General features: G+C 33.3%; 4 protein-coding genes across 8 annotated transcripts; all 4 read right to left on the minus strand.

Moving 5' to 3' along the window:
- Positions 1–16: 16 nt before the first annotated feature.
- Positions 17–3,121, minus strand: LOC103850796 (coiled-coil domain-containing protein 93). Of its 3 annotated transcripts, none has more exons than XM_018653746.2 (11): positions 2,915–3,121; positions 2,707–2,784; positions 2,486–2,602; positions 2,238–2,408; positions 2,057–2,136; positions 1,777–1,816; positions 1,562–1,669; positions 1,304–1,384; positions 1,086–1,208; positions 906–990; positions 17–388 (listed from the first exon to the last, which is right to left on the minus strand). In XM_018653746.2, the coding sequence occupies exons 1-10, from the start codon at positions 2,939–2,941 to the stop codon at positions 910–912; spliced, it is 906 nt and encodes a 301-aa protein (XP_018509262.1). In that variant the 5' UTR covers positions 2,942–3,121; the 3' UTR covers positions 17–388; positions 906–909. The 3 variants fall into 3 exon arrangements, with proteins under 3 accessions (XP_018509262.1, XP_018509264.1, XP_009125835.1); XM_018653748.2 differs by having other exon boundaries at positions 17–478; XM_009127587.3 differs by lacking the exon at positions 17–388 and having other exon boundaries at positions 684–990.
- A 396-nt stretch (positions 3,122–3,517) lies between these two features.
- LOC103850807 (transcriptional corepressor LEUNIG) lies at positions 3,518–9,301 on the minus strand. 3 transcript variants are annotated; one of them, XM_009127612.3, is made up of 19 exons: positions 8,972–9,301; positions 8,799–8,841; positions 7,900–7,997; positions 7,687–7,796; positions 7,062–7,553; positions 6,892–6,977; positions 6,723–6,801; positions 6,559–6,634; positions 6,420–6,466; positions 6,022–6,339; positions 5,653–5,838; positions 5,321–5,572; positions 5,125–5,242; positions 4,928–5,037; positions 4,705–4,854; positions 4,469–4,624; positions 4,271–4,387; positions 3,970–4,176; positions 3,518–3,889 (listed from the first exon to the last, which is right to left on the minus strand). In XM_009127612.3, the coding sequence occupies exons 2-19, from the start codon at positions 8,828–8,830 to the stop codon at positions 3,746–3,748; spliced, it is 2,778 nt and encodes a 925-aa protein (XP_009125860.1). In that variant the 5' UTR covers positions 8,831–8,841; positions 8,972–9,301; the 3' UTR covers positions 3,518–3,745. The 3 variants fall into 3 exon arrangements, with proteins under 3 accessions (XP_009125860.1, XP_009125852.1, XP_009125844.1); XM_009127604.3 differs by having other exon boundaries at positions 5,653–5,841; XM_009127596.3 differs by having other exon boundaries at positions 5,653–5,862; positions 8,972–9,280.
- Positions 9,302–9,549: 248 nt separating this feature from the next.
- Positions 9,550–20,329, minus strand: LOC103850830 (probable indole-3-pyruvate monooxygenase YUCCA1). The gene is made up of 4 exons (XM_009127623.3): positions 17,077–20,329; positions 16,729–16,977; positions 16,114–16,236; positions 9,550–16,038 (listed from the first exon to the last, which is right to left on the minus strand). The coding sequence occupies exons 1-4, from the start codon at positions 17,731–17,733 to the stop codon at positions 15,811–15,813; spliced, it is 1,257 nt and encodes a 418-aa protein (XP_009125871.1). The 5' UTR covers positions 17,734–20,329; the 3' UTR covers positions 9,550–15,810.
- Positions 20,330–23,512: 3,183 nt separating this feature from the next.
- LOC103850841 (protein ECERIFERUM 26) lies at positions 23,513–26,968 on the minus strand. Its single transcript, XM_009127637.3, has 2 exons — positions 26,366–26,968; positions 23,513–25,650 (listed from the first exon to the last, which is right to left on the minus strand). The coding sequence occupies exons 1-2, from the start codon at positions 26,798–26,800 to the stop codon at positions 24,721–24,723; spliced, it is 1,365 nt and encodes a 454-aa protein (XP_009125885.1). The 5' UTR covers positions 26,801–26,968; the 3' UTR covers positions 23,513–24,720.
- Positions 26,969–27,162: the final 194 nt, after the last annotated feature.

Consider the following 27,162-nt stretch of genomic DNA (forward strand, 5'->3'; position numbering starts at 1 on the left):
GAAATATTACAAAAAGGAGAAAAAGGAAACATGATAACATACATATAAAGTTTTTTGATTTCCTTAAATCATGTTCATATAAATAGGGGAGCATTATAACCCCTCACGTAAACCATTCAAACTAACACACCAGAGAGAATTCAAGAACTCTAAATATCAAACCAACAAAGATGGAAGGAGAATCGAGTACTCCTCATCCTGTTATTATATTTCTAATGGTTGCTTGTCTTGCCTATGTAGATTACCCTATGTGTCTCTCTTCGTCCCATACGTGGTCTCTCTCTTCGTTGGGGCTTTCGGTGCAACCTCCTACGCCATCCAGCGGCTAGTTTGGCCAGCCTTCTTCGTCTTGATCGTCATATGTTTCATTTGCCGAGCGTTCGTACGCCTGTTCATTTAAGGTTGAATACGACAGGCTTTACTCTATCGGCTACAGACTCATGGATTACGACAGTGACACCGATTCGTACGTTTGGGGCTGTGATTGAAACGTCGAAGGCATGCACGAGTTTTAAATAAATAAAGGGTGTTTACAACTTTTACCTTCGCTTTTCCTTTGATGACTATTGACATTTTAATTCTCATGCATTAGATTGTCCAAGTAATTATTATTAAGAAACTACAATTACAACTACAGTTTCAAACTAATTTTTAAAAGAACACCCCCACCAAACCCTGAAGAATAATACCTAAAACACAAACGAACATGCCCTTTTCAAGGTTTGTATTCAAACATATATCTTCTTCTTCAATGAGTAGAGTATAATAGTTTTCCATAGCTAATATATATAACCCAATTGGTCAACCAGTGTTGTTTCTATGCATATAGATTTTCATATTTTTTCCCGTGTCTAATGCTGAGCATATGGATACAGCAAATCAAAAGAGAATCATGTTTACATCACCTTATTACATCCCTTGTTTCGAGCCAGTGGTGTTGCTTATAGCAGATAATTGACTCCTCAGCCTGTCATTTCTAGTGCATTCTTCCTGCGATTGAGAAATTTGGCACACTATATTAAATAGATGACTCTCAGGAGTTGAAACGCTTATCAGTATCGATTGTTTCTTCTTTTTGTGCTAACCTGGAAGGCTCTTAGTACAGTATAGCATTTTCTTTGCTCTGCAGCTGCAGCGGTATACTTTTCTGTTGAAGCATCACAGCGTCTCTGCTCTTCTTGAAGACCAAGTTGTACCTTTCCTAGCTTCTGCATTTAAAAAAGAATAATTGTTATGACAAAGCAAAAGTTATGTAAGCTTTGTGCCTCAAGCCATGCACCTAAGTGAATAAAACTCAGATAACCTGTTGGATCCCTTTCATGACTCCTTCCATTGAATCAATTAACTTCACACGGCCACCAGGAGTACCAATCACGTCTTGAAACTGCATTCAAGTCAAGGGTTAACAAAGAAGAATGGTAAGAATGAAAGCTTTTGACACACCAAGATATATACTAAAAGGAGAAAGCAGAAACGTAGATCAACTTGATATCTAAAGGTATAACGTAAAAGATTTGATGCAAACACACAGAAAGTAGCTAAACAGCAATGCATGTTTTACCTGCGAACCTATTGAATTAAGTAATGATATCTCCTTTAGCATCAAGTCTTTTATTTCTAAAAGAGCATTGTATGTCCCATAGAGCTTCCTAGTTTGTTGAAGCTTCTCCTGTTGAACATAAAGGTTCGTCAATCAATAAGCTTGCAAGTTTCATTTTCAACCATGAAACAAACCTGTAAAGCAACAAGGTAAAATATTAAATAGATCATTCGAACCTGGATACAAACATTAAGCTCTGAGAATCTTCTTTCATACCTGCACGGAAAGAGATACTGGACTTTAGTGTGCAACAATACAGCAAAAGAGAAACTTAGCCATATTAAAACATGATTCCTAAAAACTATAGGCAAAGCAATTTGACTCTTGACATGATACTTCCATATATTTACAACATAAAGATAACTCAACGCCAAGTAGTACACGCTAATACAAAGTGCTAATTGCTAAATACAGGGCATCATCTTTAAAGTAAGAAGTAGTGGAAGGAGACCATACTGGAGGAGTTCAGATTGGCATGGTACATCATCAATCTGTCGCTTCAGAGATACTATGTCTCTTAGCGTTGCAGCAAGCTCCTACAATGAAGCAAGGGGGAAGCAACCATAATCTTCTTTAAAAAAAAACATTGGAGAAACCTGAATCTCATCTCAAGATGTATAGCACGGAGAGAGAGTACCTTCTTTGCTGAAGTCAGATGATCCAGTGATTCAGCCAACAAAACATCTAAATCTTCCTCAGGAATCTCACCCTTGGCGACTCTCTCCTCCAAATCACAAACTGCATCTTCTAACGCAGAACGCTTAGCATCGCATTTAGACCGGACTTCAGATTCATGTTTCTCTAATTCCTGAAAATACCTAACAGATATTGAGTTCCACTCACAGTAAAAATTAACTTGTGGAAACTTACAAAAACTTAATTCACCTTGAGTGATCTCAAAAGAGGTATCAACTCCTCCTGGACTGAAACATCAACACCTTCAGCGTTTATTCTTTCTCGCAACTGCTGCAGCTTGTCCCTAACATCACATTTTCTCTGATTCTAAGTTACAAACAGCAACAAAGTAAGAAACTGTCATTATCAAATATTCAAATCAAGAACACCAGTATAAGAAAGACCAATAAAAACAAAGAGACAAAGAGCACCTGTTCCCTCACTTTCCCACTCAATTCTCTTATGGACGCCTTCAGATTCGTCACCATATCCCCAGAAGAAGAACAAACCTGTGGTTACAGAGTACGATCAGAGTTTTCCTAATTCTTAACAGATCAAAACGAAGCATCGAACTTTATCAAAAAAAGTTTGGTTCTTTCATCAAAATACACAAATCCTAAATCGAGGCTCGTGCTAAACCTCTTCACTGCTATCTTCATTTCCCATCAGTGATCTTCGAATGGATTCGTCAAAGCAAGGAGAAAGAGAGTCCCTTTATAATCCGTCAATCTGTAACGATCGCAGGAAACGACGGAGGCAACACAATTGAGAGAGATAACTCTTTCCGGCGTGGACCATTTCCAACTAAAACACCAAATAACAGACTTAGGAAAAATATTATTTATTATTATATTATTAAATAAAAAAATCTTTTAATTGTTTTTAATAAATACTGGACTAATGAATTTAATACTTTTTATATACATACGAAATTAAAATAACTTAAAATATACTCCCTCCGTTTTTTTTATGTAAGTCGTTTTATAACTATGCACGTAAATTAAGAAAACCATTAATTTCTTATATTTTCTAAACAAAAATATCATTAATTATTTGCGTAACCACAATTCAACCAATAGAAAAATAAAAGATATATTACCATTGACCATACAACATTAATTATTAATAAATTTTACATAAAAAATTGAAAACGACATATAATTTGAAACAAATTTTTTTTTTAAAACGACTTATATTAAAAAACGGAGGGAGCATATTTTAAAAAGTACATTAAACCATAAATAAATGGCATAAAACTTTCACTGTCATTATTAAGAAACTAAGATTACAACAGTTTCCAATTAGTTCAAGATCATACAACAGCAACATTGTTTAACCATATCTGGAGAAAGACTATATTGAGATGGAAGATGAAATTGTCTGAGAAAAAGCTACAAAAGGTTAAAAAGAAACACCCCTCCTTAAGAAGAAGAATAACACCTAGAACATAAACGAACATGTCCTTTCCCCTCACTTCCACAGCTTCACTAGCTTGTCGTGACTAGCTGATGCAACCAGTCCCGTTGCAGTTGAAACCGCCAGAGACGCAATCAGCCCATCGTGAGCAGGCAATGTCATCGTCTTGTTCTGTGACATGTTCCACAGTTCTAAAGACTGCAACATACAAAGATTGTAGAGTTTCAATTTTATGAGCAAAATGAGTAACATGAGTAATGATGACATCAAGTTCTTACCTGGTAACAACCAACTACGAGTAGAGAAGGGTAAGTCGGATGGAAAACACAAGACTGGAACTTGTTTCCATTGCAGCTTAGCTCATGAACACATTCTCCTTCATTACCTGTCCCGAACGTCCAAACTTTCACCATATCTTCACTAACCGTTGCCAAGAAGTCACCAGAAGCATCCCAACAGACCGAGTTTATCTGATTAGTATGGCCCTGTGCAGTCCTTAGTGGTTAGTAGATGCATAACATAAAACAAGCATCTATCACACAATATCGAAAAGGAAAAAAAAAAGTCTGAACACTAAACCTGCAAAGAATGTCGACAAGCTTGTGTTTCAACATCTAGTACAGATACAACGTTTGCCGACGAAGCAGCCAGATACTTTCCAACACGTGGTTGGAACCTCGTCTGAGTGCTACCACCCTGTGAGAAAAAACAAAACAAAACAAAAGTGAAACTAAATGTATAAATTTGCTAAATAAAAGCAACACGATAATGTTATACCTTGTACACTCTTGAGCAAGTTCCATTGTTGATGCTCCAGTACCTTATCTCCCCGTCATCGTCACATGAACATATGAGATCATCCTTGTTGGGATGGAAGTCAACTGACGTAATCATAGAAGAATGTCCGATGAAATTACGAAGGGAGTAGCCTTTCTGCAAAAGTAGTTAGATGGCACAAAAACCCTTAAGAGAGATGCACAAACATAGTGAAAATCATCAGCCTTTCAACTTACATTATCAGCATCCCAAACCCTGACAGTTTTGTCAAATGAAGAAGTAGCAAGCCGAGGCAGGTTGGGACTAAAACGAACATCTGTTATCATAGCCGTGTGCTCCTCAAGTGTGGTCTTCGGCTTCATAGTGTCTGTATGCCATATTACAGCCTGCAAAAATGGGAGCAAAGCCAAGTATTTAAGTTTCAGAAGCGCCACAAGACTTAATGATGATGGCTTTTACCTTTTTGTCATGTCCGGCACTAGCAAGCATTTTTCCATCCAATGAGAAGTGGCAACAGGTGACTTTGCTTGTGCTCGCACGTACTGAATTCACTTCCGCAAACGTGAAGCCTGTTGAAGAAAGAGGCATCATTGTAATGATTGAGAAATATTGTTGTTATTGTTGAATAATGTTAGAGTGGGGGCTAAGACACGCACCTTTACTAACATCCATACACCGTCCAACAGTGTCTCGTTGATCACCATCCTCATGTGATAAAAAAGACTCAACGTTGTCGTCAAGTGACCCATCTTCCACAAACCGATCCATATCAGCCTGCAAAATAGCCAATAGTTGATGATACTAATTCATATTGATTTGTGCCCTCTCATTAACAGTTTTAAAGATACTCACCAGCTGATTTGATGGAGATGTAAGAGTCCCAGTAGTCCCCTCAGTGCCAAACATAATTACTGGTTTGGAGGAACCACCACCACCATGAGGCAGATTAGGCATAGAAACCGCATCTCCAGGAGTATGAGTTGAAGGTGTAGAAGGTGCTGAGCTCGGTGATGGCCCTGTAGTGTTGGCTGTTCCTGTACTATTAGCTGGACCAGAAGACGAAACCGGTTGCTTTCTTTTCCTCCCAGTTTGATTCTTCAATACCTTTCAATTAAATGCAAAAACATTTTAGAAAATCAACCTCAGATATCACTGAAACATGAAATAGGAAACTAAGAACAGACCTGTTCATTTCCTCTAAAAGAATTTGACATGCCACCACCATCCATCGAAATACTACCACCCCCTCCCAGTTTATCTTGTTGCTGAATGTTGTGGTTTGCACTCTGTGTTTGCTGATTAGAAAGGGAGTGCTGATTAAGTGCCTGTGGCTGTGCTAGATTCCCACCACCCTGCTGTTGATGCTGCTGCTGCTGTAAAAGAGCCATCTTTAACTACAAAGCATACGCAGTTATTAACGCAATCGCCTTTCAAAACTAGCAGAGATTACTATATCTTGTTCCAATTTATCAAATAATACTCTGAGAGCTAATTAAAACTAACAATATTTAAGTCACCTACTTAAGATTTGTAAGAGATAAGACAAGGCATACCTTTAGTAGCATGTCGGTGTCTCCACGAGGCAAAAGAGAGCCACCAGGTTGCAAAGAAGATCCAACATTAGGTAGCACATCCCCCACAGAACCACCCCCAAGGCCATCCTTTCCGAGGCTCATGTTCCGGTTGTTCAATAGCATTTTCAGTCTTCTGTTCTCGTCATTGACGGTTTGTGAATTTAGATTCTGTTGAGCCATCATGAGCTGTTGCTGATGTTGAGGAGTCAACATGTTGAGTCCGTGAAAAGACTGCTGCGGAGACTGCATAAATGGCTTTTGCGGCTGGAGAAGACCAGAACGAAGCTGATCAAATCCCTAAATCAGGAAAGAAATCAACAGTAAAAAAAAAAGAAAAATTTACAAAAGAGAGAACGAGCCGGTAAAACAAATCTTACTGTGAGTGGCCACCCTTTAAGTGTAAGGTTGTTGCCTTGATTTGAACCTGAAACAGGAAACAAGCACTAGTCTTAAAACTATTACTACATTTGACACGCTTGACCTACTGAAATGATATCTTCAGGATCGAAAACCTACCAGGAATGCCAATCAACGACCCTTCTGGAACAGCAGTTCTGGGAGTGAGCACAGTGTTGATGTCACTTTTCATATCCTAAACACAAGTAAGCCAAGCAACTAATTAGCTAACAGTTAGAATTCTACAAGGGAGTAGACGCAACATAGATTCAATGATTACTTACCACCGCAGACCCAGGAAGTTGCTGATTTCGAGCTTGAACCTGTGGAGACATACCACTGCTTGCACCATGTAACACTTGCCTGAGATTCACCAACAAACATTAGCAACAAGACAGAGATACTGAATGATTTTTAGTGGAAACAAAGAAGGCAGAAGGATGAGAACAGTACCCTGCAGGCTGTCCGGAAGCTCCAGCGGATTTCAACATCGATGCATGGTTTGGATCCAACATTTGCCCACCATTGTCCCCGAATCTCTGTAGCCAAAGGAAATTTGAATTCTAACGTTTGATGAAACTACGGTAGATGGAAACTGAAAGACATGCCTTGCCTAAACTAACCTTCATAGCAGCCTCATCTAAGGAATCCCTCTGAGTAGGCATTTTGATCCTCTCCTCGTATGCCTTATTATTTGCTAAGGCACTCCCAGGCCCAGGATTTTGCCTCATAACTGGGTCGCTGTTATTACCAACGAGTCCATTTGCTGATCCATTTGCAAGGTGGGATCCATCTCTCCTCTGTGGCTGCTGTTGCTGCTGCTGCTGCTGTGGTGTTGGCTGTTGCTGGTGTTGAGGCGCTGCCTGCTGCTGTTGTTGCTGCTGTTGAGAAGTTGGTTGGTTTTGATGTTGTTGTTGTTGTTGGTGTTGCTGCTGCTGTTGTTGATGATGTTGCTGTTGTTGTTGCTGCTGTTGCTGTTGTTGCTGTGCACGTTGCATCAAGAGTTGTTGCATTTGTATTTGCTGTTGTTGTTGTTGTTGTTGTTGCTGCTGCTGTGAGACCTGTGGGTGTTGACCTTGTTGCATTTGCTGGTCTCGCGCTTTCATCATCTGTGTCTGTAAAAAAACACGACATGTGAATATACAACTTCTAAATCTTCTCTTCAAACCACAAAGGAAAGCAATGAAGCTACTAGCTAACTCTAATAGAATAAGACAAATTGAAAAAAGTGTAAACAAAGAAGGATACCTCAATGTAAGATGCAGCAACCTCGGAATGCTTCTCATTGGTCCTAGCAATGAATATATCCCAGAAGACAGACCACCACTCAAACAGAAATCCACCAGGTGCGTCAATAGCTATACAAAAACAATCCAAGAAGAATAAGAAGTTCATTAGGGAACAAAAGGACTTCTATCAGAATCGTAGTTCAAAAAGGTTAAGAAGATTCTGATTCCTAACCGACTGGATCCAATGAAATTTTTCCTTCAGCTTGGAAAGCCTGAGCTGTAGCTTTCAAATCTCTTTTGACCAGATAATCATGGATGTAGACATCCAGCCTGTTACAACCAAAACAATCTCATTTAGAGCAGCAACGCAGACACTACCCACAATATATATATAACACATAAGAAGCGTCTGGAGAGTGGAGACTCTCAAGAAAGGTAACACTGTAAAAGAGGAGAGTAGCATCAAGCTTAACAATGTCCCACAAACAAAAACCATCCAGTTAGTAGGAGAAGTACAAGAACTGTTGTATTTATAATCAGGAAACTTTCATAATGGAGCTTTTAAAAGTAACACTAGCATACCAAAAAGAAGTGTAAATCTAGAACAGTGACAAACTGAAACCTGATGACACAAGAGTCAACCAGAACTGGATAAACCAAATAAATATATATCCAGAGATTCTCAAGGCCTTTGAAAATGACTGAAAGCACAAAAGAACTAAACTTTGGCCAAAACATGGAAACATAACCAAAAGAAAAGTCCCCACAACAACAAAATCTAGCAGGAGAGTCTTCTGAGAAACAGAAACTGAAAAATCAGCAAAAGTAACGGCAAAACAAGCAAAAGAATGTCAGAAAGGAGAAAGCTAAACAATTGCGACAAGCTATAGTCTCCAGATCAAGTATAACATTAAGGACTTTATAAAAGGTATGGAGGAGAAGACACAAACCCTAGAATCAAACTGAAGCTAGAATGCATTATATAGAATCCGAACCCTAGAAACAAACGAGCAAAACAATACTCACAGAATCTAAAAACCTAAACCCAAAATTAAAGACTCTTCCAGTAAGCAATCAGCACAAACATCAAATAAAAAAGGCAATCAAAATTAAAATTAAAAAAGGACTCACATTTTATCAGCTTCCCAGTTGGTCTGAGACATCTCTTTTTGCTCTGAAACAAAACAAAACCCCACAAAGACACAGTTAGGTTCGAATGTCAGATGTAATAAAACCAATAATCATATCTTATATAAGAGCAGAAACCCAGAATAAAAATCAATGCTTTTGACCCCCTTTTTCACCTGATTTTCTCCAGAGAGTGAAAGAGATTAGCACTTGAAACAAAGCCAAAGCAAAATCAAAACAGAGACTTTAAAGGACGGAAGAGAGGGATATAGAGAGAGAGAGGGATGATACGAGTTTTAAGAGAGAGAGAACTAGTCAAGTAAAAAAAAAAGGAAAGCCTTTGGAGAATATCTTTAGCCTCTGACCATCGCAAATAAGAAATATAATTATTTATTTTTTTACTGTAATTAATGGATGTACATACAGAAATTTATATAAAAGTCCAATTTATTTATGGAGAGAAATATTTTCTTATGTTATAAATTATTTATGTAAACAAAATGTTGACTGAAAATAGATTTTTATTTGAATGAAAATTAGTTTCCATGTCAGTTTTGTTTTGGGTGGATGGAATTGCAGAGGATATATACAAGAAGGGTAGCTTTGTTAAACTACTAAAATGCCCTCACGGTGTTGTATATTTTACGTGACGTATCACGCCTCCTGTCAAAGTACTTTTGTTTTTTAATGACAAAATTAATCATTTATAATCAATAAATAACGCCAATGTCTTTTTCATTTTTACGTTTCTCGCTTTTGTTATTTGTCTTATTCGGTGTAGATCTTGTGGAATCATAAACTTTAGATTCATGTAATTTTAAGAGTAACCTATATAAATCGAATAGAACATAACACGTTTGTGCGTCTATTGTGGTGTTTTTTTTTTGTTTTTTGGTAAAATGTTAAGTCTATTGTGGTGTTATTAGCTCTTTTAAAAACAAAAAGTTATCAGCTAAACGCATTTGTTTTATTAATGTGATTAACTCCTATAATAAAATAGATACTGAAATCTTCATAAAATCACACATAAGTTTCATGACTTAATTTTAATAAAAAAATTATAGAGTTAAATTGAGAGTTCCTAATCCTGTTATTATGAAATAAGTTTTGTTTTAGTTAAAGAAATGAGTAAGCCGGTTAACCTATATTTGTTTACCAAATAAAAAACTTAGGGCTTTATTATTCATATATATGTGATGACATATAAGAGATTGTTTGTATATTTAACAGTCTCCAAATATATATATATATATATATATTAGTTTTGTAAAAAAAATTAAAATAAACTATTGAGTATTAGTCTTTTTAGGTTACTTTTAGTTACAATTGTGGTTTACTAAAGATTTATGAAAGCAGCGTAATAAAGTTATAAATGTAAAATAAGTGCTTAGTAAAATTTTAAACTGTTTGACTAATGTGAAGATGCTTTTACTAATCCAAGACAAAAGATTACAAGTCTACAGCAAATAGAGTTGTGAATCCTTCTTAGTGTAAAAAAAATCATTGGCTTTACTGTTGAATTCATTATTAGAAAATAACTTCGATCTTATCCAATCGTAAAAACACATATTGGGACAATTATCAATCATCATAGAGTTGTTCAAAAAAAAAAAAATCAATTCATCATTGAAACTCATACCGCGACTATGACTAGTTGACTACGAGGAGAATTCACTTATCTTGGTACAGCCAAGTCAATCAAAAAATATTTAAGTAAACTAAGAGTATATAATCTTACTTTATTTGAGATTGTTTAGTCTTGAAGGATGGATAAACTCGAATTAACAATGTTTTGTTATCTTAGTCAATATTGACTAAATTTAAAAATATGTTCGCCGGGGGAATTTATTAACCCATCTTTGAAAGTAGTCTGATTGTAAGCCCAATATTAGCTCTCGAGTCCACGAGACCCAGGCCTTCTTTTCATTATTCTTTTGTTGGTTATAAGTATAATTAAGGCCTTACAAAAGGAGGCAACTACGAGCAGCGGCATGGTCTTGTAAGGTTGCATTTAAAAGCAATTTCAAATTATTAAGATACTAGTACCGAGAGTTCAATAAGTCAGTTATATATGAACAAGATGTTGTAGAATACTTGCAAAAGAATAATAATGGGAAGAAGATTCTGCGCAGGAGAAAATGAATCATCAGCAAGGACTCGTGAAGCAGAAGGAAAGAAACTGAGACAAGGACGAAGAAGATAGAATCAAAGGGTCACAGAGAAGAAAAGCAAATGGTCCATCAAGAAAACAAAGCACAATATATTGAGTTCCCTGGAAGTCTAAGGTGAAAAGATGGCAGATAGTCCTGGTTATATATAAACACAAGCAATGAGAAAAGAAATATCATGTTGGTCGATACTTCTTTTCCATCTAACATACAAGTGCCTAGTATCGTAGTTCGATTGGCCATTTGGGGATGCATATCATCAACACAAATCTGAGTTCGAGTTTAAGTACTTGGCCATTTTAACTAAACTTGTACATCGTAAATCTTAGAGAGATTAATAAGGTAAAAGAAAAGAAGATGAAACGTTGAATATAATTATTTCTTATTAACCTCGTATGCAACTATATATTCCCTTTATTCTTTAGTATCTGATCTTCAAAATTGTTTGTTACTAACTTACGATCACTTTTTGTGTCTCGTAGCAGAATTACAACTTGTTTTTGGCTTAAACTTAGCAAATTAACGGTCACACACACACACACACAGTTTTACGATTCATGGGAAAACATGTGAGAATGCATATGTTTTCTAATAATTTTTTTGGTTAAATCTTATCGGCTATCCGGTTAATCCCGAAAAAACACATTTAGTACTACTATATAGTAGAGTATTCCGCAAGCGTGCCATACTGTTTGACCCGAATTTGATTAGTTTTCGATAGCCAAACAACAATAATTTAGTTTCTAATGAAAATCAAATTTATGACGACGCCGAACCTTTAGAGATTACCACACTACCACCACCGCTTGATTCTAATAACTAATAACCATAATATACCTAAAATCTAGTAGTTTAAGCTTAGCAGTTCCGATTATAAAAATGCATAAAACGACTAATTAGTAATAATATTGGTAATTCGGAAGTGAAAGTCTTCAAACACGATTGGAGTATTACTGCCCAATGGAATGGGCATAGTTGAAGATACTAAGAAAGAAAAAATGGGCGTAGCAATCTAAGAGTCAAGTTGGATGGAGTACGCAGATTAAGCATAGGACACGACATGTCTATTCTCATGAAAGCTTTGCTTTTGTCATCATATGTACATATAAATACAAACTTCAATTTTTGACCCGCACGGTTTCTCAAGTTTCACATATATGGCTACATATAAGACGTGAGTAAGAGAAGTGCATTTGTTTCTTTGCATGGCAAATCCCCATGCACCTTGTTTCTTTTTGTTTTATTTGGTTTTGATTTGTTTTTATTTGATTTTTAAGGGTCTTATACCAGCTGCATCTTATGTGTGCAGCGGGTTGATTAGTACAAGTGCATGCCAACTTAAGAGTGCAATATGGAAGGTACGGTTTCTCGGATCATGAGTATTTATCTCGATTCTAATTCCCTCTCGTGGTCCATACCTTATTCTTACATCACTATTACATATTTACATCCTTATCAAACATATAATATAAGACAATTGTATACGTATATGCATTTTGATAATCCCTAAAACATAGTTGGAAATTTTACTCTTCCCCTCTCTTATTTAATTGTCAATATCCCGTACTTGTTACCAATAGAAATTCAGTCATTAATCGATTGAGATGTATGAGCGTTTCGATATAAGCGAAACAAGAAGAACATAGATCGGAGTGTCAATATATATGTGTGACAAATTGACGATACATACAACAATAAATTCATGACATACATGCGAATTTGAAATTAAATGGATGAAGTTATCAATGTCATGAAATCAACTAAAGTAGGATTGCTCTAAAGAAATAATGCCATTTAACAAAACAAAAAAAAAAGAGAATTACATGTTTAGGTTACTAACCAATACCAATACCAATACTAAGATCAATATCAATTAAGTGTAACCTAAAAAGTTACTAATAAGAGAATTACATGTTTAGTTTAGTAAACAATACTCCCTCCGTTTTTTAATATAAGTCGTTTTACAGCTATGCACGTAGATTAAGAAAACCATTAATTTCTTATATTTTTTAAACAAAAACATCATTAATTATTTACCTAACCACAATTCAACCAATAGAAATAAAAATAGAAGATATATTACCATTGGTTATACAACATTAATTATTAATAAATTTTACATAGAAAACCGAAAACGACATATAATTTGGAACAAAATTTTTTCTCTAAAACGACTTATATTAAAAAACGGAGGGAGTATCAATTAAGTGTAACCTAACAAGTTACTAATAAATTAAGTTTGTTTTCTTAAATTTTTATACCCATACCTTGTTAATTGATATGCAAAAAATATTGTTCCCTCAATATAATTACTTCTAATTTATTTACTGCTTTGTTTAGAGAATTTTGTGACTAATAAATTAAGTTTGTTTTCTTAAATTTTTAAAACTTAATTTTTTACAAACAAAATTCTTCAAACAAAACAGACTCTCTTACACGTGCAAGAACACAGATTTGATATTTCCCAATAAAAATATAGAAATACGACGATCAAGTTAATAAAGTATTTAATGGCACTACATGTTGAGATCAATAAAATAAAAAGTTAGTATCATTTGCTCATACAAAACACAGAAATTTACATTGCTAGTAGCAATCTTAAGCGCAGCCAGAAGTTTTTGGTTGTTCTTTTTTGGCAAAGCGTAGTTAGAAATTAAAACGGTTAAACTCAGATATGAAAGAAAATGTCATAAACCCGAAGGAAGGAATGAAGCAGCGAGGGGATTAAAAGAGCGGTGACACGCTTAACATGCAAAGATAAATGTCAAATCCATCATGAAAATTGACAGTGCCTGCAAAATAGTCAGTAAGCCCCTAACCATATTATAATAAAAATAAAAGTGACGTAAGTGTCTGAGCATAGTTAACGTAAGGTGTGCATGGATGCGTGTCATAACGTTTCTCGACTTCAATGCCCTCAAATAGCGTTGAATGTTTTCAATTAATTGCTTAGTTATTTGACTTATTTACTCATAATTCTTCTGTAAAGGATTTGACTTGCATTCGCTTTTTACATTTTCAATTTTAATTTAGTACTTTAAGTCCGGGTGGTTAGCAGCGGATTCCAATCCGGTAAAAGCAAACCAAATAAAATCCAAACTGAAATATTTAAAATAATTTAAATTTGATAGTATCTAATAAATCAAATGAATATTATTTTTAAGAAACCACTATATATAAATATGATTTGGTATATAAACCGACCCAACCGAAGAACCCAATTAATTAAAATATATTAGTATATTTATATATAAATTTCATAATAAGATAAATAATATATACATACATTATTTTATTAAAATGATATTCATACTTAAACCATTGATTTTAATAATTTTTTATTTTGTTTTAACTTAAAAAGGTTAGTTAGTTTTTCTCATTTTCATCGAAATAAATAAAACATAACTTTTTATTTTTAATGGTAAATATTGTGTACTAAATATAGTTATATATTAATATTATGATATTACTATTTTCATACTTTTATTTAATAGGTAAATAAAACAGAAAATATTATATGTCAAAATTAGAATAAGGAATATATATATATATATATATATATATATATATATATGTTTAATAAATCTGATTTTAATCATATAAGCTAAATTCTATAGAAAAATGTTATAAAACTTGGAAACATAATTTTCTAGTAATTAGATATAATTATATATAATTATTTCTATGTATGATATGGAACAAAATTTGGGAAATTAAATAAACGTGTGTGTTTTTATTTGATAATAGGTATTCTAAAATCAAGTGTGTTTGTTTGTTTATTGCAAAGGATAACTGGAATGGGGTATATCTATATATATTATATATTGTACCTTGATTATAACAAGTTAATTAATTTCTGTATATTTTCCCGTTGCTTAATTTCACTACAATTTATCAAAGTGATATGTTCATTCAAACTTTGTTTGTTGAAAAAAAAATCAAACATTGTTTTTGTATCAAATATAAATATAAACTCTGCTTCTAGCAATTAGTTTGCGCACAGCCATTACTCCAATAGTTTTTTAAAAAACCATTCCTCGAATAGAAAGATATATTAAAGCCCTGAGTCTCTGACTATATAAAACTTATACACGTAAACAAAACAAAAGTTATTACTCCAATGATCCATTCAGATGTGAATGCAGTGACGATTTGCTTAAGTCATGTGAGTGAATGAAGTTGTATTTTGGGTAAAATTGCTTAAAATGATGCCCTAAAAGAGATTTATCACTTATAATAAAAAAAACGTGTATGTATGTGTGAGTTCTCTCTCGTGACGGCAAAGAGATAGAGAAAGATGGATCAGTTTCGTTGAAAGAGATCGTCCATGCGGTGGTCGCAGAAGAGTGTCAGCTCTCTATCTCGATTATCATTTCAGTGACAAATCAGTGCCCACCTTCTTCCATCTTCCTTACGTCTGCATCTCTCTTTATATACACACCTCGTTACATATCTATTTATCTCTCTTACGTAAATGTGACCACTTCAATATACACAAGATTTAATTCCCACTATATCGACTTTTACCGTTTCTCACATTCGGTGCCACCTCAATTAGGTTTAGATGTGTTGGTGTAGTTTAGATGTTTTAGGATGTGACTACAAGAATCTGTTTTCATTAATCGGTTACTAATAATTAACAATTAGATTTATATGTGCTGGTAACAACTCTTTTAATTAAGAGTTCTTATGACCATATATGTGACAAGAAAACACGCATTTATTTTGGTAAGGACAAGAAAAGACATTGTTAACTAATCCGGCTAATTAACCACATCTGTAAAATTTTATTTCTTCAATTTACAACATGCAAAATTAGGTAGTAATTGTTTATTTTAAAACATAAATTAGGACTTAGAGATTAGGACAAAACGAGAGCTGCACATATTCTTGATGGGCCCCTTGATCTCGTCTCTCCACTGGTCAGCTATTTCCCCAGCGATATTAACCGCGTCTGACGCCGTTCCAAGGAGTCCTCTCCTAGTAAACCCAACCGTGTACAATCCTTTCCCTCCTCTCCACCCGTTAGGAAACGGCGTTTTTGGCATCCCTTCCTTCGTGAAAAAATCACTTCCCTAATAAAATACAGGTGTTATTATTGTTTTTAGTTAATTGCTAGATGAGTGGGAACTATAAGATGTTAAGCTTACCTGAAGCCAAGTAGGCACGTTGCTTTTGTAACCAGTGGCAAATATGATCGAGTCAAACTCCTTTTCTTGACCATCCATAAACTTTGCTCCATTTTTTGTAATTTCTTTTACACCTTCCATTATCTTCATTTTTTACAGTAAGAAACGACAAACATTAGGTATACCGAGAAAAAAACATAGAAAGTAAAACTATTAGCTCGGACTCATAAACAAGGTTTATGGAATCATGGCGACATTAAAATGAATCACGGAAGCATATACAGAAAATAGTACTTAATAAAAACAAAATTTAGCTTTTGAGTGTTCATCAAAGAAAGATAGATTATTCTATTAAGAATAAGAAAACATTTTAGAAGCAGAACAAAACTTTTTTCAACAATTTAAAAAAAATCTAAAACAGTCTTTTGTAGTTTCCACATTAACACGGTTCTTTTTAAAAGTTAGACTAATACAATATTATTATTTAGTAGGTAGTGCAGAGTTATAAATAAATATTGTAACTAAAAGATGACTACTGCTCAGTTGCTGGCCACGCAAAACTGTCACTAAATTAATGTAAATAAAAATAAAAAATGAGGAGAAAGTCTTAATTCAGTAAATTAATAGGAGACCCACCTTAATCTTGCCAGATCTGATGAGAGACATAGCTCCAACGTCGAGAACCGGACTTTTTCCTGTGACATTTTTTAGCTCAAGCGGACCGGTTTTTGGTCGGTGTATACCTAACCGGTCGGTATTTCCAAACGAAAGATTAGCCATCAGTAACAAGAACTTATCAACAAGCCGTAATGGTAAACACTTGAGAAGTGTCATCCCAACTCCAAATGTTGATAGCCCAAGTATCTCCCTTGGCAACACATGAACCTACATGAAATAAATATAACATTTATAATCAATATATATACCAAAACGATAAATTATTTTTTTAATAAATAGAAAGTACATATGTTTTTATTCACTTACTGTGTTACGGACAACAAGATGAGGAGAAGCGTTATGTCGAACAAGATCCAAACTAATCTCCATCCCGGAGTTTCCACATCCCACGACTAAAACTCTCTGTTGTTTGAACTCTTCGCCGCTTCTATAATCACTAGCGTGAATAATTTTACCACCGGAAAACTTCACTATCCCCGGAGTCTCCGGGACGTAAGCATCAGCGTTCTCACCGGTCGCAACAATAAGCCACTTCGAGAGATACTCTGTCTTGTTTAGAGTCTTTACTCTCCACAAACCAGATGACGTATCGAAAGCAGCGTTTACAACGTTCTCGTTGAACCTCGGGGCGATGCCAAAGTGTGAAGCGTATGACTCAAGGTAATCCAAGAACTCGTTTTTAGAAGGGTATTTTGGGAAATTTTCAGGGAAGTCCAGGAGCGGTAATCTGCAAAAGTGTTTTGGGAGATGGAGCTTGAGTCTGTCGTAGGTTTTGGTTTTCCATAGAGATGCTATTGAATCAGAACGTTCTAGGATCAAAGAAGGGACTCCACGGTTTGAGAGACATGCTGACGTGGCAAGACCGGAAGGACCTGCTCCTATGATGATGGGACCGTGTACGAGGATGATCTGTTTGGTCTGATGGTCGGTTTGGTTGTGGCGAGGAAGTGGAGGAGAGTCCATTATCTTCGAAGAGTGTGGAGGAGACTAAAAGAGTGAGATATGTTTTACTTTTGGAGAAATGTTCTTTGGTGTGAGGCTAAATAACTGGAATTTATAGAAGGGGAGTTTCACTAGTGGGACCTTTGTAAGATTCTCTCTATGACGTTTTTCTTTACAAATTTCGAACATAGTACATTTGTTTTTCGAGATATATTTAAGTTGTAAGACTAAAAGCAATATTCTTACTTTCTTAGGCATTATGAATACTGACGGCAGATTAATTAATTGAACGGGTATAATCAATGAGAAGGAATTAGATCATAAACAGAGCTACATTTAGTAATCTACATGATAACATAATGGTTTGCCAAATCACGTAATTATGTGAATTCACGAATTTTGGATTAAATTATTTGACGATTCCACCCGCAACCATCATTGTTCACCATATGAAGCCTAATTAGATTTCTATATAGTACTAATCAATAAATGGTGGAGACTTTATTTATTTTTAATTGTTCAGAAGCTTAACGTTTTTGTTTTTGCTACATATTGATGTCACACATCGTAATCTATACTACAAAATGTTGCAATTCATGTTAACTGAATTTAAATGAGAAATAAATGAATACTGAAAAGTGTTTTCAGAACACCTTGAATGTAAGATTAATCCGATTAACAGAGTTTTGGAAGTAACATGTATAAATGGTTTAGTCATCATCTCAAGTTCTCATATGATTGATCTATGAAGTCTAGATACAGTGTTTCTAATTATTTTATAAAACTTGGAAAATGTAAGAAATCAAGATATTGAGTGGATAATAGAAATAGTGGTGAAAGAGGCATTGGAATAGTAAAATTGCAGTGCAAAATGACAGTGTAATAAATGGAAAGCGTGAAGCTTAAGTAAATTATTTGCTCCTCTTCCCATTTGATTTTGGGAAAGAATCGCCAAACATAAAAAAACAAAAAAAATCAAACACAGGAATTGACCAACAAATTGGCTGGACTTTTTAAAATTAATGATCTATTAATGTTCTGAGTTAGCTTTTGCGCGTTGTCTTAGCCAACATTCATTTCATTTCCATTTTCAAAAGTTTCTCACAACAAAACAAAATACTTGAATTTGGCTGAAAGTTGTTTTGGACATGTGTAAAACTGGTAAAGTGACTTTTGTTTGCAGTAATACTCAAAATTATTATGTGACAGATGTTATACACTTCCAATTCAAAAATAATGACATGATAGAATTAATTTATCTCATATATTATATGAAGTTACCTATAGTATATTCAGACTGTATGAGTCTTTACATGTCTGTTACGGATCATGGTTTTTGATAGTAAATGGATGATTTATATTTGTTGATATCCACCCAATATATATAAGAGGGTTGCTAGTGCCCAATCTCTTATAGTAACAATTTAATCAGACAATCAGATTTACGGGTTTATCCAAATTCCATGTATAGTACACAAACCTATTATCCTTTTGTAACTTTGAAACAAATTGTAACTTTGAAACAAATTGGCTTTTTCAAGTTTCCAAAATACTGGCCTAAAATGAGCATATAACGTATAATAACAAGGAAATGGGTTAGGAATTCAATAATTTTGATGTAACAAATATTTTTTTGTTGGTTATCAATATAACAAAGATTTTCTTAAAAAACTGTATATCAAACTACAATTTGATTACGGGTGTATGAACGTGCGCCGAAATTAGCTAAGGTTTGTTCAAGAAAGCAAGTATAATTCACTCACATGCTTCCTCAAGAAACTTTATAGCTTTAAGATGATTATTTCATTAGAATACTAAACATTTAAGCGTGATCATTTTCTTTAAGGTTATAAACTGGATAAGACTCCCAAAGTATGGAATACTCATTTTATGGGTATTATATTATATGAAATACCTCAATGTTTGATGTTCTTCTTGTTGATATGTATGAAAAATACAGTGACCAAGCATTACATAACTTTTTCGGTTATAATGACTACTGTATTTCTTTCTGGCTAAGCACACTGTATAGTACTTGAATTACGTAACTTCTTGAATCGCTTAGTACCAGAATATTCCGGACTACACAATTAAATCAGAAGGAACATTCTGTTCATCTAAGACTAGCTTAGGGAGATTTGGAGACACATCGTCGTTTGTATATCTAACAAAAAGATAAAACCATACAAGTTACAACATATTTGATCATCTGAATCTAAATACTTCGCATTCAAACTCTCGTAGGAATCTAGGTCGAGACTAAAATGGAATGATTAAAGGATAGCTATTATTGACCAATTCATGACTTTTATGGAAAAGAAAGCAGGTTGTAATGATGAAAGATACTCGAGGGCATAAACAAATAATTGCAAGTACAATTATAATCATTGATAAGAATTTTCCTGTTTTGTTTCAACTTTCGTTATAAAAGTTGCACTAGGTAATAACCCGCGCCTTGCGCGGGATGTGATTATTAGTTTCGTTATTTTTAATAAAAAAGACAATAAATCTGTTTAATCTGGATATTGGTTAGGTTTTACGTTTTTTTGTTTTTAATCTTCTAAAATATAACTATTATTTTAAATTAATATTCATTTTAGTTTATTCGGTTAAAACATTTGATTTTTTGGTTTTTTCGGATAAAAACCTAAAATTAATATTATATGTTTATTTTCATATTATGAAGTTTAGATAGTTGTCATGTCGAACCAATAGTTTCATATTATAGTTTTTAAACAGATAATAGTTTAAGAAAAAGAAAAGAAAATTATTAAGACAAATCATTTCACTACAATTTGGTCGGTAGTGAAAGAAACATTAAGAAAAAATATTTCAACTTTCAAAACAATTAGATACTTCAGCTGTGGTGAATACTTAGTTATAAGATGCTCACATCAAGGTGCACATGTATGTTTATGTAAAAAGTATATAAAAATAGTTGAAAAATATATAAAGATATTGTTAATTAATATTAAATGACATTTTTGTTCAGAATAATACATGAAAGATAAAATTAAAATTTATTTAAAATAAAAAAGACCTTGACATTAGTCATTTTTTCATCAAAAGAAAATAAAATTATATTCGTAAATAGGGGTGGACACATATCAAGTATCTGGATATTTGGAAGCATTCTTGTCAATTCGATCTTTAGCCACCTAGATATTCGGTGACTCCGATATCCGAAATGTTTTAGAATTTTAAAGAATATCCGATTTGATTCGTAAATAAAATAAAATTTTAAAAATAATTTAATAATAACATTTTATTACAAAAATAAAACATTATATAACCTTTTAATTCTAGTACCTAATATAATAAATTTATATTGTAAAACTGATATAAAGTATAATATATATAATTCTTTTCATATATGTATATATATGCATATAACATATCGAATTAGATATATGTTCCTAAAAATATTGGTATTAGTGATTTGCTTCTTTTTTGGATATTGTATTTTAGTATTTGATTTGTTTCGTAAAGTTTCAAATATCAAGATTTTTTGGTTTAAATCAAAACGGATAACAAATCGAATCAAAATTTTTGAATATTTTGCTCAATTTTATCTGTAAACAATAAAAATAATATATATATAGTTTGGCTTTTGATTCGTTATCTATTTTTATTCGAACCGAAAAATCCAGAGTTTTATTGGAACTATGTATGTGAGTTTTATATTAAAAAAATCACAAAGTACATAGTGTGAACACATTTATGACTATAGTGTGAACGCGTTAACATATTTATTATCAAATCATTGTGAGGCTGCCACGTGTCTATTATAATGTGAATGCATTTATTACAATGCTTCTCTTTTAATATATAAGGGATAAGTGTCATGCATGTGGTTCTTCGCCAAAAGTATAGTTCATCTTATTAAATAACATGCACATATTTAATTATCTGTTTGGGACTGCAAAATTTGCTTAATGTTGTATAGTAGTGATATGGACAATGGCAGGGCCGTCTAATAGCACGCGCAAGTGGTGCAGTCGAACATGGTCCGAATATAAAAATAAAAAAAAATTAAGAATTTTTCAACAATATATACATAAATTATAGTTTAAAACTTCAAAATTTGATATAATATTGACTAGTTTAGAGTTTATAATTTATAAAAAAATTGTTAAACATATATAAATAGAACTATTAATTTCTAAAACCATTTCATTATATTTTAAATATATCATTAATACTTTTTGAACAGGGTCTAAAAAAAATTTGAGACGGTCCTCGACAATGGACTTATTCTTTTCATCAACGGTTTGTTAACGTCTTGATTAAATTCTAGGATTTACGACCTCCAGATACTTGTACAGTCAAATTTTTGTACCAGACAGAAAATGTTTATAACATAGTTATGATGTGGGGTTATAATTCAACTGTAAGTTAATTTTTGTTTCAAACACAAAAATGCTAAAATGCAATCGGATTAACTTCTTCTTTTGTTGGTAAATTTATTTTAGAAAGCATATTTTAAAATACAGCCAATTGAAATCGTTGCGTGAATGATAATTTTGGTCAATATGATCTGTTTTAAATTGACTAATGAGAATCTAATGGGGTTTGTTAGGATTTTAGATTAGGTGATATGAGAGGTGGTGGATAGGTTAACTTAGATGCAGCTGTGTTCTAGTCTTCTTTTGGTCCATATTTTGTTGTTAATAATATTCTTATATGATGGACCTAAGTTGCGCATGCATGCTTATAGATTTAAGTAATTCATACTGGAGGAAAACTATTTTACTATTTCATACACCTTTACTCAGCCATCGCCAAAAGAGTCGGTTATAATAAACTAGTAAAAGCTAGTAATTCACTATTTTTTAGTTTTTGGGTGGTCCATCTAATGAAACTTTATCACATTCATAGAGTAGAAAAAATGACTAATCATGTTTGTTTAAGATTTGAGAGGCACTGGAAATAGTTTCTGATGGAAATTAAGTTTATTTTCCAAGCGTTGATTTGTAGAGGTGTCTTAGTACAAACTGTACAAACTGATTATAATTTATCAACGCAGAATGCAAAATTTAATTGCTAATATTCGACTTTTACAATAATACAAGAGTTAATTGAAAATGATAATCTTGAAAAACAATCCGTGTTTTTGCGGTACTCGTAAAATATCAAGTGTTCTAATTCAGTGCGCCTACATGGACAAAATGTAAATGCGTACCGACTAATGTATTAGTTTATTTTCCGACCAAACCCATTCGAGATATGGATAAGCGCATTTGTTGAGATTTTATCACTTGCTTTATGATTTGAATTCAATCTTTTAATTCACTTGCAAGATACGAACCTTTTAACGTTTGTTTTGGTTTTGGCTGTGATGATCTCAAGTCACTTTCATAAACTTTTTTAATGGTAGTATAATACTAATTAAAGCTAATTTCTCATATGGTCAGAATTGTATAGACGGTTATTAGAGAAAATCAATGTTTTGAAACCTGACAAAGATCTGCGGCTGAGCCCGTAAACTCGATAACCCAGAGAAAATCCAATATTTAAAAATCCACAAAAACTCAATAATATCTGGAACCCGATACCGGTTGAACCACCGGTTGAATCAATAAATAATTTTTACTTTATTTATTTATTTATTATGTTTTTAGATTACGTTTTATATTTTAATTTTCCAACTAAGAAGTTATGTAATGACAAAAAAATTAGATTTTTTCTTTTCAGTTTTATATTTGTGATTTTTAGATTTTGATGAAGATTTCACTATGCTATTTGAAGAAAATGAAGTAAACGATGGTAGAGAAAACTAAAATTAGTTGATGTGATTTGGTGTTAGTTTATTTCTGTTATTGATAATTTATTATAATGATTTTTTATTTTTTATTTAAAATTTAATTTATTATTCACATTAGACATTTAAATATTTATAAATTTTATGTCTTGATTTCTTTTAGATGTCATAACTCTTACTTTATTAAAAAAAAATATAAATAGTCTAAAGTATTTTTTGATATCTTGTATGTCAAATAAAAATAGAAATATAAAAATTAAAGTTAAGTATTTTTTAAATGTTTTTAAACATAAATATATACATATCCAAAGTATTATTTTATGTTTTAAAAAACATTTTAGAAAATATTAAACTTTAGTTTTTATATTTTTATTTATATAACTGATATATTATTATATAATAAAATTAATTTATTTATTAATCTGCGGTAGATCCAGTGATCAGTAATCTGGTAAGTCGTGCGGTTGGATGTTGTCGGGTTTAAAAACATTGGAAAAAATATTGATCGGAGGACAAGTGTAACTAGTGTTCATGAAGATTTTGTTTTGCTTGTTGGGCTGTAATTTGAGCCCAATTCTGGAGGATGACCCATTGGAAGTTTCCAAGCAACTCCATAGTGTTTGTTGAAGAAATTTAAATAACACAATAACATTTTCTTTAGAAATTATTTGTCATGAATACATTCCGGGAAAATATGTATATACTTTTATATTCGTATTTTAAAATTTAATATCAGTATAATTTTGTATTGAGAAACTCATTAAGAAATTAAATTGCTCTAACATTTCCTTTCACCTAGTTACCTTATTTAAACAAACTATATCCCATATGTGGGGTTGTCCATCAAGTAATTTCATGACTACTTTCCGGAGAGGTGATCAAGACCTAAAGTCTACGTCCAAAAAACTACTGCACACTAAAAAGTCTATAAACTATAAAAATTAAAATTTAAAAACAAATAAGATTCGTGTTTTCAGTTTTTCCACAAGTCGGGTTCATAGCTCATATACATCACTGCTCGACAAAAAAAAAGAATATAAAAATATACTAAAGTATGCAATAAGCCGATAACCATTGACATTGGGATGTTCATATTGAACTGTGTTTACACTGGAAGTTCCTATGAAATATTAAGAACACAAACGGATCTTCTCATGGCATAATTGTAATCTTGGCAATTGGCATCGAACCCAAACGGAAAAGAAATATATATAGTTTAACTTTATTAATTTATAAATCTATCTGTGTTAATCTTTATTATTTTTTTTGTTTTGTAGTTTCCAAAGTAAAACAGGGGAAAAGCTTTGAAGAAGCTCATCCTCTAAAACCTTGACCATTTCTCTTTGAGGAAGACTGACCATAACCACTCGGCTCATTGGTCCCTCCCCAGACGGTGAAGGAAGCACTATGACCTGTCCACCTCCAGCTACAGGCCCTTCAACGTAGCAAGATAAGTGGCTCAACATCAAATCCTCCTCGAACATCATTGGACGTGGATTCCCCATGTTCTCTAGATTAGTACAAACAAGATCCGAACCGTTGGATATCGGATTGTTATTGTTGCTACCAAGCCACTCGACCAAATCCATGACCGCGTGGTAGTCTAGTAGCCCCTTGGTTACATTATGAATCTCTTGAACAACATAAGATAATAATAATAACCTATCTATCGCCTTGACAGGTTTGGAATAATGAACCTTGTGATAAACCATGCAGTTACCGAAATAACTTTGGTCTAAACGCAATAGTTTCCTAACGTCTAAGCACAATGACATGTCCGTAAGCTCGTTCCTCTTCCCTTTGGCTCGACTCACACAGACACAAAATAGTCCAGCCAATATCTCAAATGCCGTAAGCCCTGGCTCGTTCTCGCCAACTTGGACCATCGGATCCGGGAACAGAAGGGTAATAGTAACCATATAATCCTCGGTTATGTTTGGAGATGGAGCTGTTAGGGAGGAAGATCTGTTGTAATGGCTAAGAAGTTGGTTGTTAGAGAGCTTATGGCTAGAGAACCTGCGAGGTGGGAGTGAATGGAAGATTGGTGGAGTCATCATGTTTCGAGTCAGTGTTAAATCAGCCCATGTTCGAATAAACATCATTGCACAAACTGGATCAGCTAATAGATGTGTACAACTTAACCCAATAGCTAACCCACCACTCTCAAACTCAGTTACCTGTAGATGAAAGTACCAAAAAGTTAGACAAAACAAACCGAATTAAACTATCAAAATAAGCAAATCAATAGGTTATATTCAGTGTTCTAAAAAGGGCAATTGTCAATAATAGCACCTTTTGAAGTTTATGTCTCAAAAATAGCACTAGAAGGAGAACGTCACAAAAATGACATTCATTAAAGGGTAAAATATCCCTAATACCCTTGGTTTAAAATTAAATAAATAAATAAAAATAAATAAAATAAAAATAAAAAAAATGAAAAAAATAATTTTTTTTATAGTTTCAGATTATATGTTTTCAGATTCGAAATTTTTATAATTTTTTTTTTGATTTTTTTTTTATTTTTTTTTTCAAATTTTCTTTTTATAATTTAAAAATACTTTTTGAAACTGTTTCTAAAATTTTTATTTTTTATTTTAGTATTTACTTTTTATAAAATTTTAAACCATAATTCCAAAACCCCACCCATTAACTCTAAACCCTAAGGTTTGGATTAATTAACCCAAGAGGTATAAGTGTATATTTACCTCTTTAATAAAACCTATTTTTGTGACTTTGAACCTTGAGTGCTACTTTGGGAACAAAAACTTGGTTCGGTGCTATCCTAGTCTTTTTCTCTTCTAAAAATCGGTTTAAACTGGCAAACAAACTGATTTTTCTAAAACGATTTAAAAAAAAAATTAATTGAGGTGATTTCTTGAATCTTGGTTATACCTGAACATAAAAGGTAGACCAATAATAAGGAAGATGATACATGTCCTCCCAATGAACAAGCTTAAGCTCTTCCTCTCTATTTACACTGCTACGCCATTCCTCAACCGTCCCGGTAGCTCTCGCCTCAATCATTCTCACCCCGGCGTCGTTGCTCTTCACCTTCCACCGGTTCTCTTCCGTACCATCAGTTTCCTTAACCAATCTCCCGGTTACAATTGGATAACAATTGAGAGTATACGCTAATGATTCCCTTAGTTTTTTGGTGATCTCTCCCGGTTCTCTAGCTTTGGAAGACTGGTAATAGTATACTAGACGGATGTGATTAGGTTCCATGACGTGGTCGAATACTGAGAACCGGTACAATCGCCCTTGTTCAACAGGCTTCGTGCTCACTACCGTTCTTTTGCATATTAATTTCACCCGGTCCTCCTCCATTACTCTCTTCTCTTCGGCAAAGATTTTTTTTTATTTTCTTTTACTAGAATCTGGTTCTTACGTGCTTGCACGTTCGTGTCTCTCGTATATATATACAACGTTTTCATGTTCGTAACACATACTTTTCTCATGAAATGAAACATCCCCTCACGTAGGGGAAAGTAGTATTTTCATGGTCCCGTAAAACATGTCTTTGTGCCGCCGATTTGTATATATGTGTACGTAAAATAACTTTTAAAATAAGTTTTTTTTTTTTTTTAAAAAGAAAAAAAAAACTTTTAGAACGATAAAAACAAAATTAAATTGATTTTTCTCTTGTTACTTGATTGAATTTGGTGAAGATTGTGACAAGAATTTGGATA

Source organism: Brassica rapa, chromosome A01 (genome assembly GCF_000309985.2).
Source record: "Brassica rapa cultivar Chiifu-401-42 chromosome A01, CAAS_Brap_v3.01, whole genome shotgun sequence".
Classification (NCBI taxonomy): domain Eukaryota; kingdom Viridiplantae; phylum Streptophyta; class Magnoliopsida; order Brassicales; family Brassicaceae; genus Brassica; species Brassica rapa.

Excerpts from the sequence above, each read along its gene's own strand:
- LOC103850796 (XM_018653746.2), bottom strand. The coding sequence starts at position 2,941 with ATGGGAAATGAAGATAGCAGTGAAGAG. Across the intron at positions 2,137-2,237 it reads ATCTGACTTCAGCAAAGAAG|GAGCTTGCTGCAACGCTAAG; the intron begins GTACTCTCTCTC and ends GCTTCATTGTAG. Across the intron at positions 1,670-1,776 it reads AGCTTAATGTTTGTATCCAG|GAGAAGCTTCAACAAACTAG; the intron begins GTTCGAATGATC and ends TATGTTCAACAG.
- LOC103850830 (XM_009127623.3), bottom strand. The coding sequence starts at position 17,733 with ATGGACTCTCCTCCACTTCCTCGCCACAACCAAACCGACCATCAGACC. Across the intron at positions 16,237-16,728 it reads TCAGATCTGGCAAGATTAAG|ATAATGGAAGGTGTAAAAGA; the intron begins GTGGGTCTCCTA and ends TAAAAAATGAAG. Across the intron at positions 16,039-16,113 it reads ACGTGCCTACTTGGCTTCAG|GGAAGTGATTTTTTCACGAA; the intron begins GTAAGCTTAACA and ends GTATTTTATTAG.
- LOC103850807 (XM_009127596.3), bottom strand. The coding sequence starts at position 8,830 with ATGTCTCAGACCAACTGGGAAGCTGATAAAAT. Across the intron at positions 6,978-7,061 it reads TAGATGAGGCTGCTATGAAG|AGATTCGGGGACAATGGTGG; the intron begins GTTAGTTTAGGC and ends CTTTGGCTACAG. Across the intron at positions 3,890-3,969 it reads TCGTAGTTGGTTGTTACCAG|TCTTTAGAACTGTGGAACAT; the intron begins GTAAGAACTTGA and ends TGTATGTTGCAG.
- LOC103850841 (XM_009127637.3), bottom strand. The coding sequence starts at position 26,800 with ATGGAGGAGGACCGGGTGAAATTAATATGCAAAAGAACGGTAGTGAGC. Across the intron at positions 25,651-26,365 it reads GGTCTACCTTTTATGTTCAG|GTAACTGAGTTTGAGAGTGG; the intron begins GTATAACCAAGA and ends TTTCATCTACAG.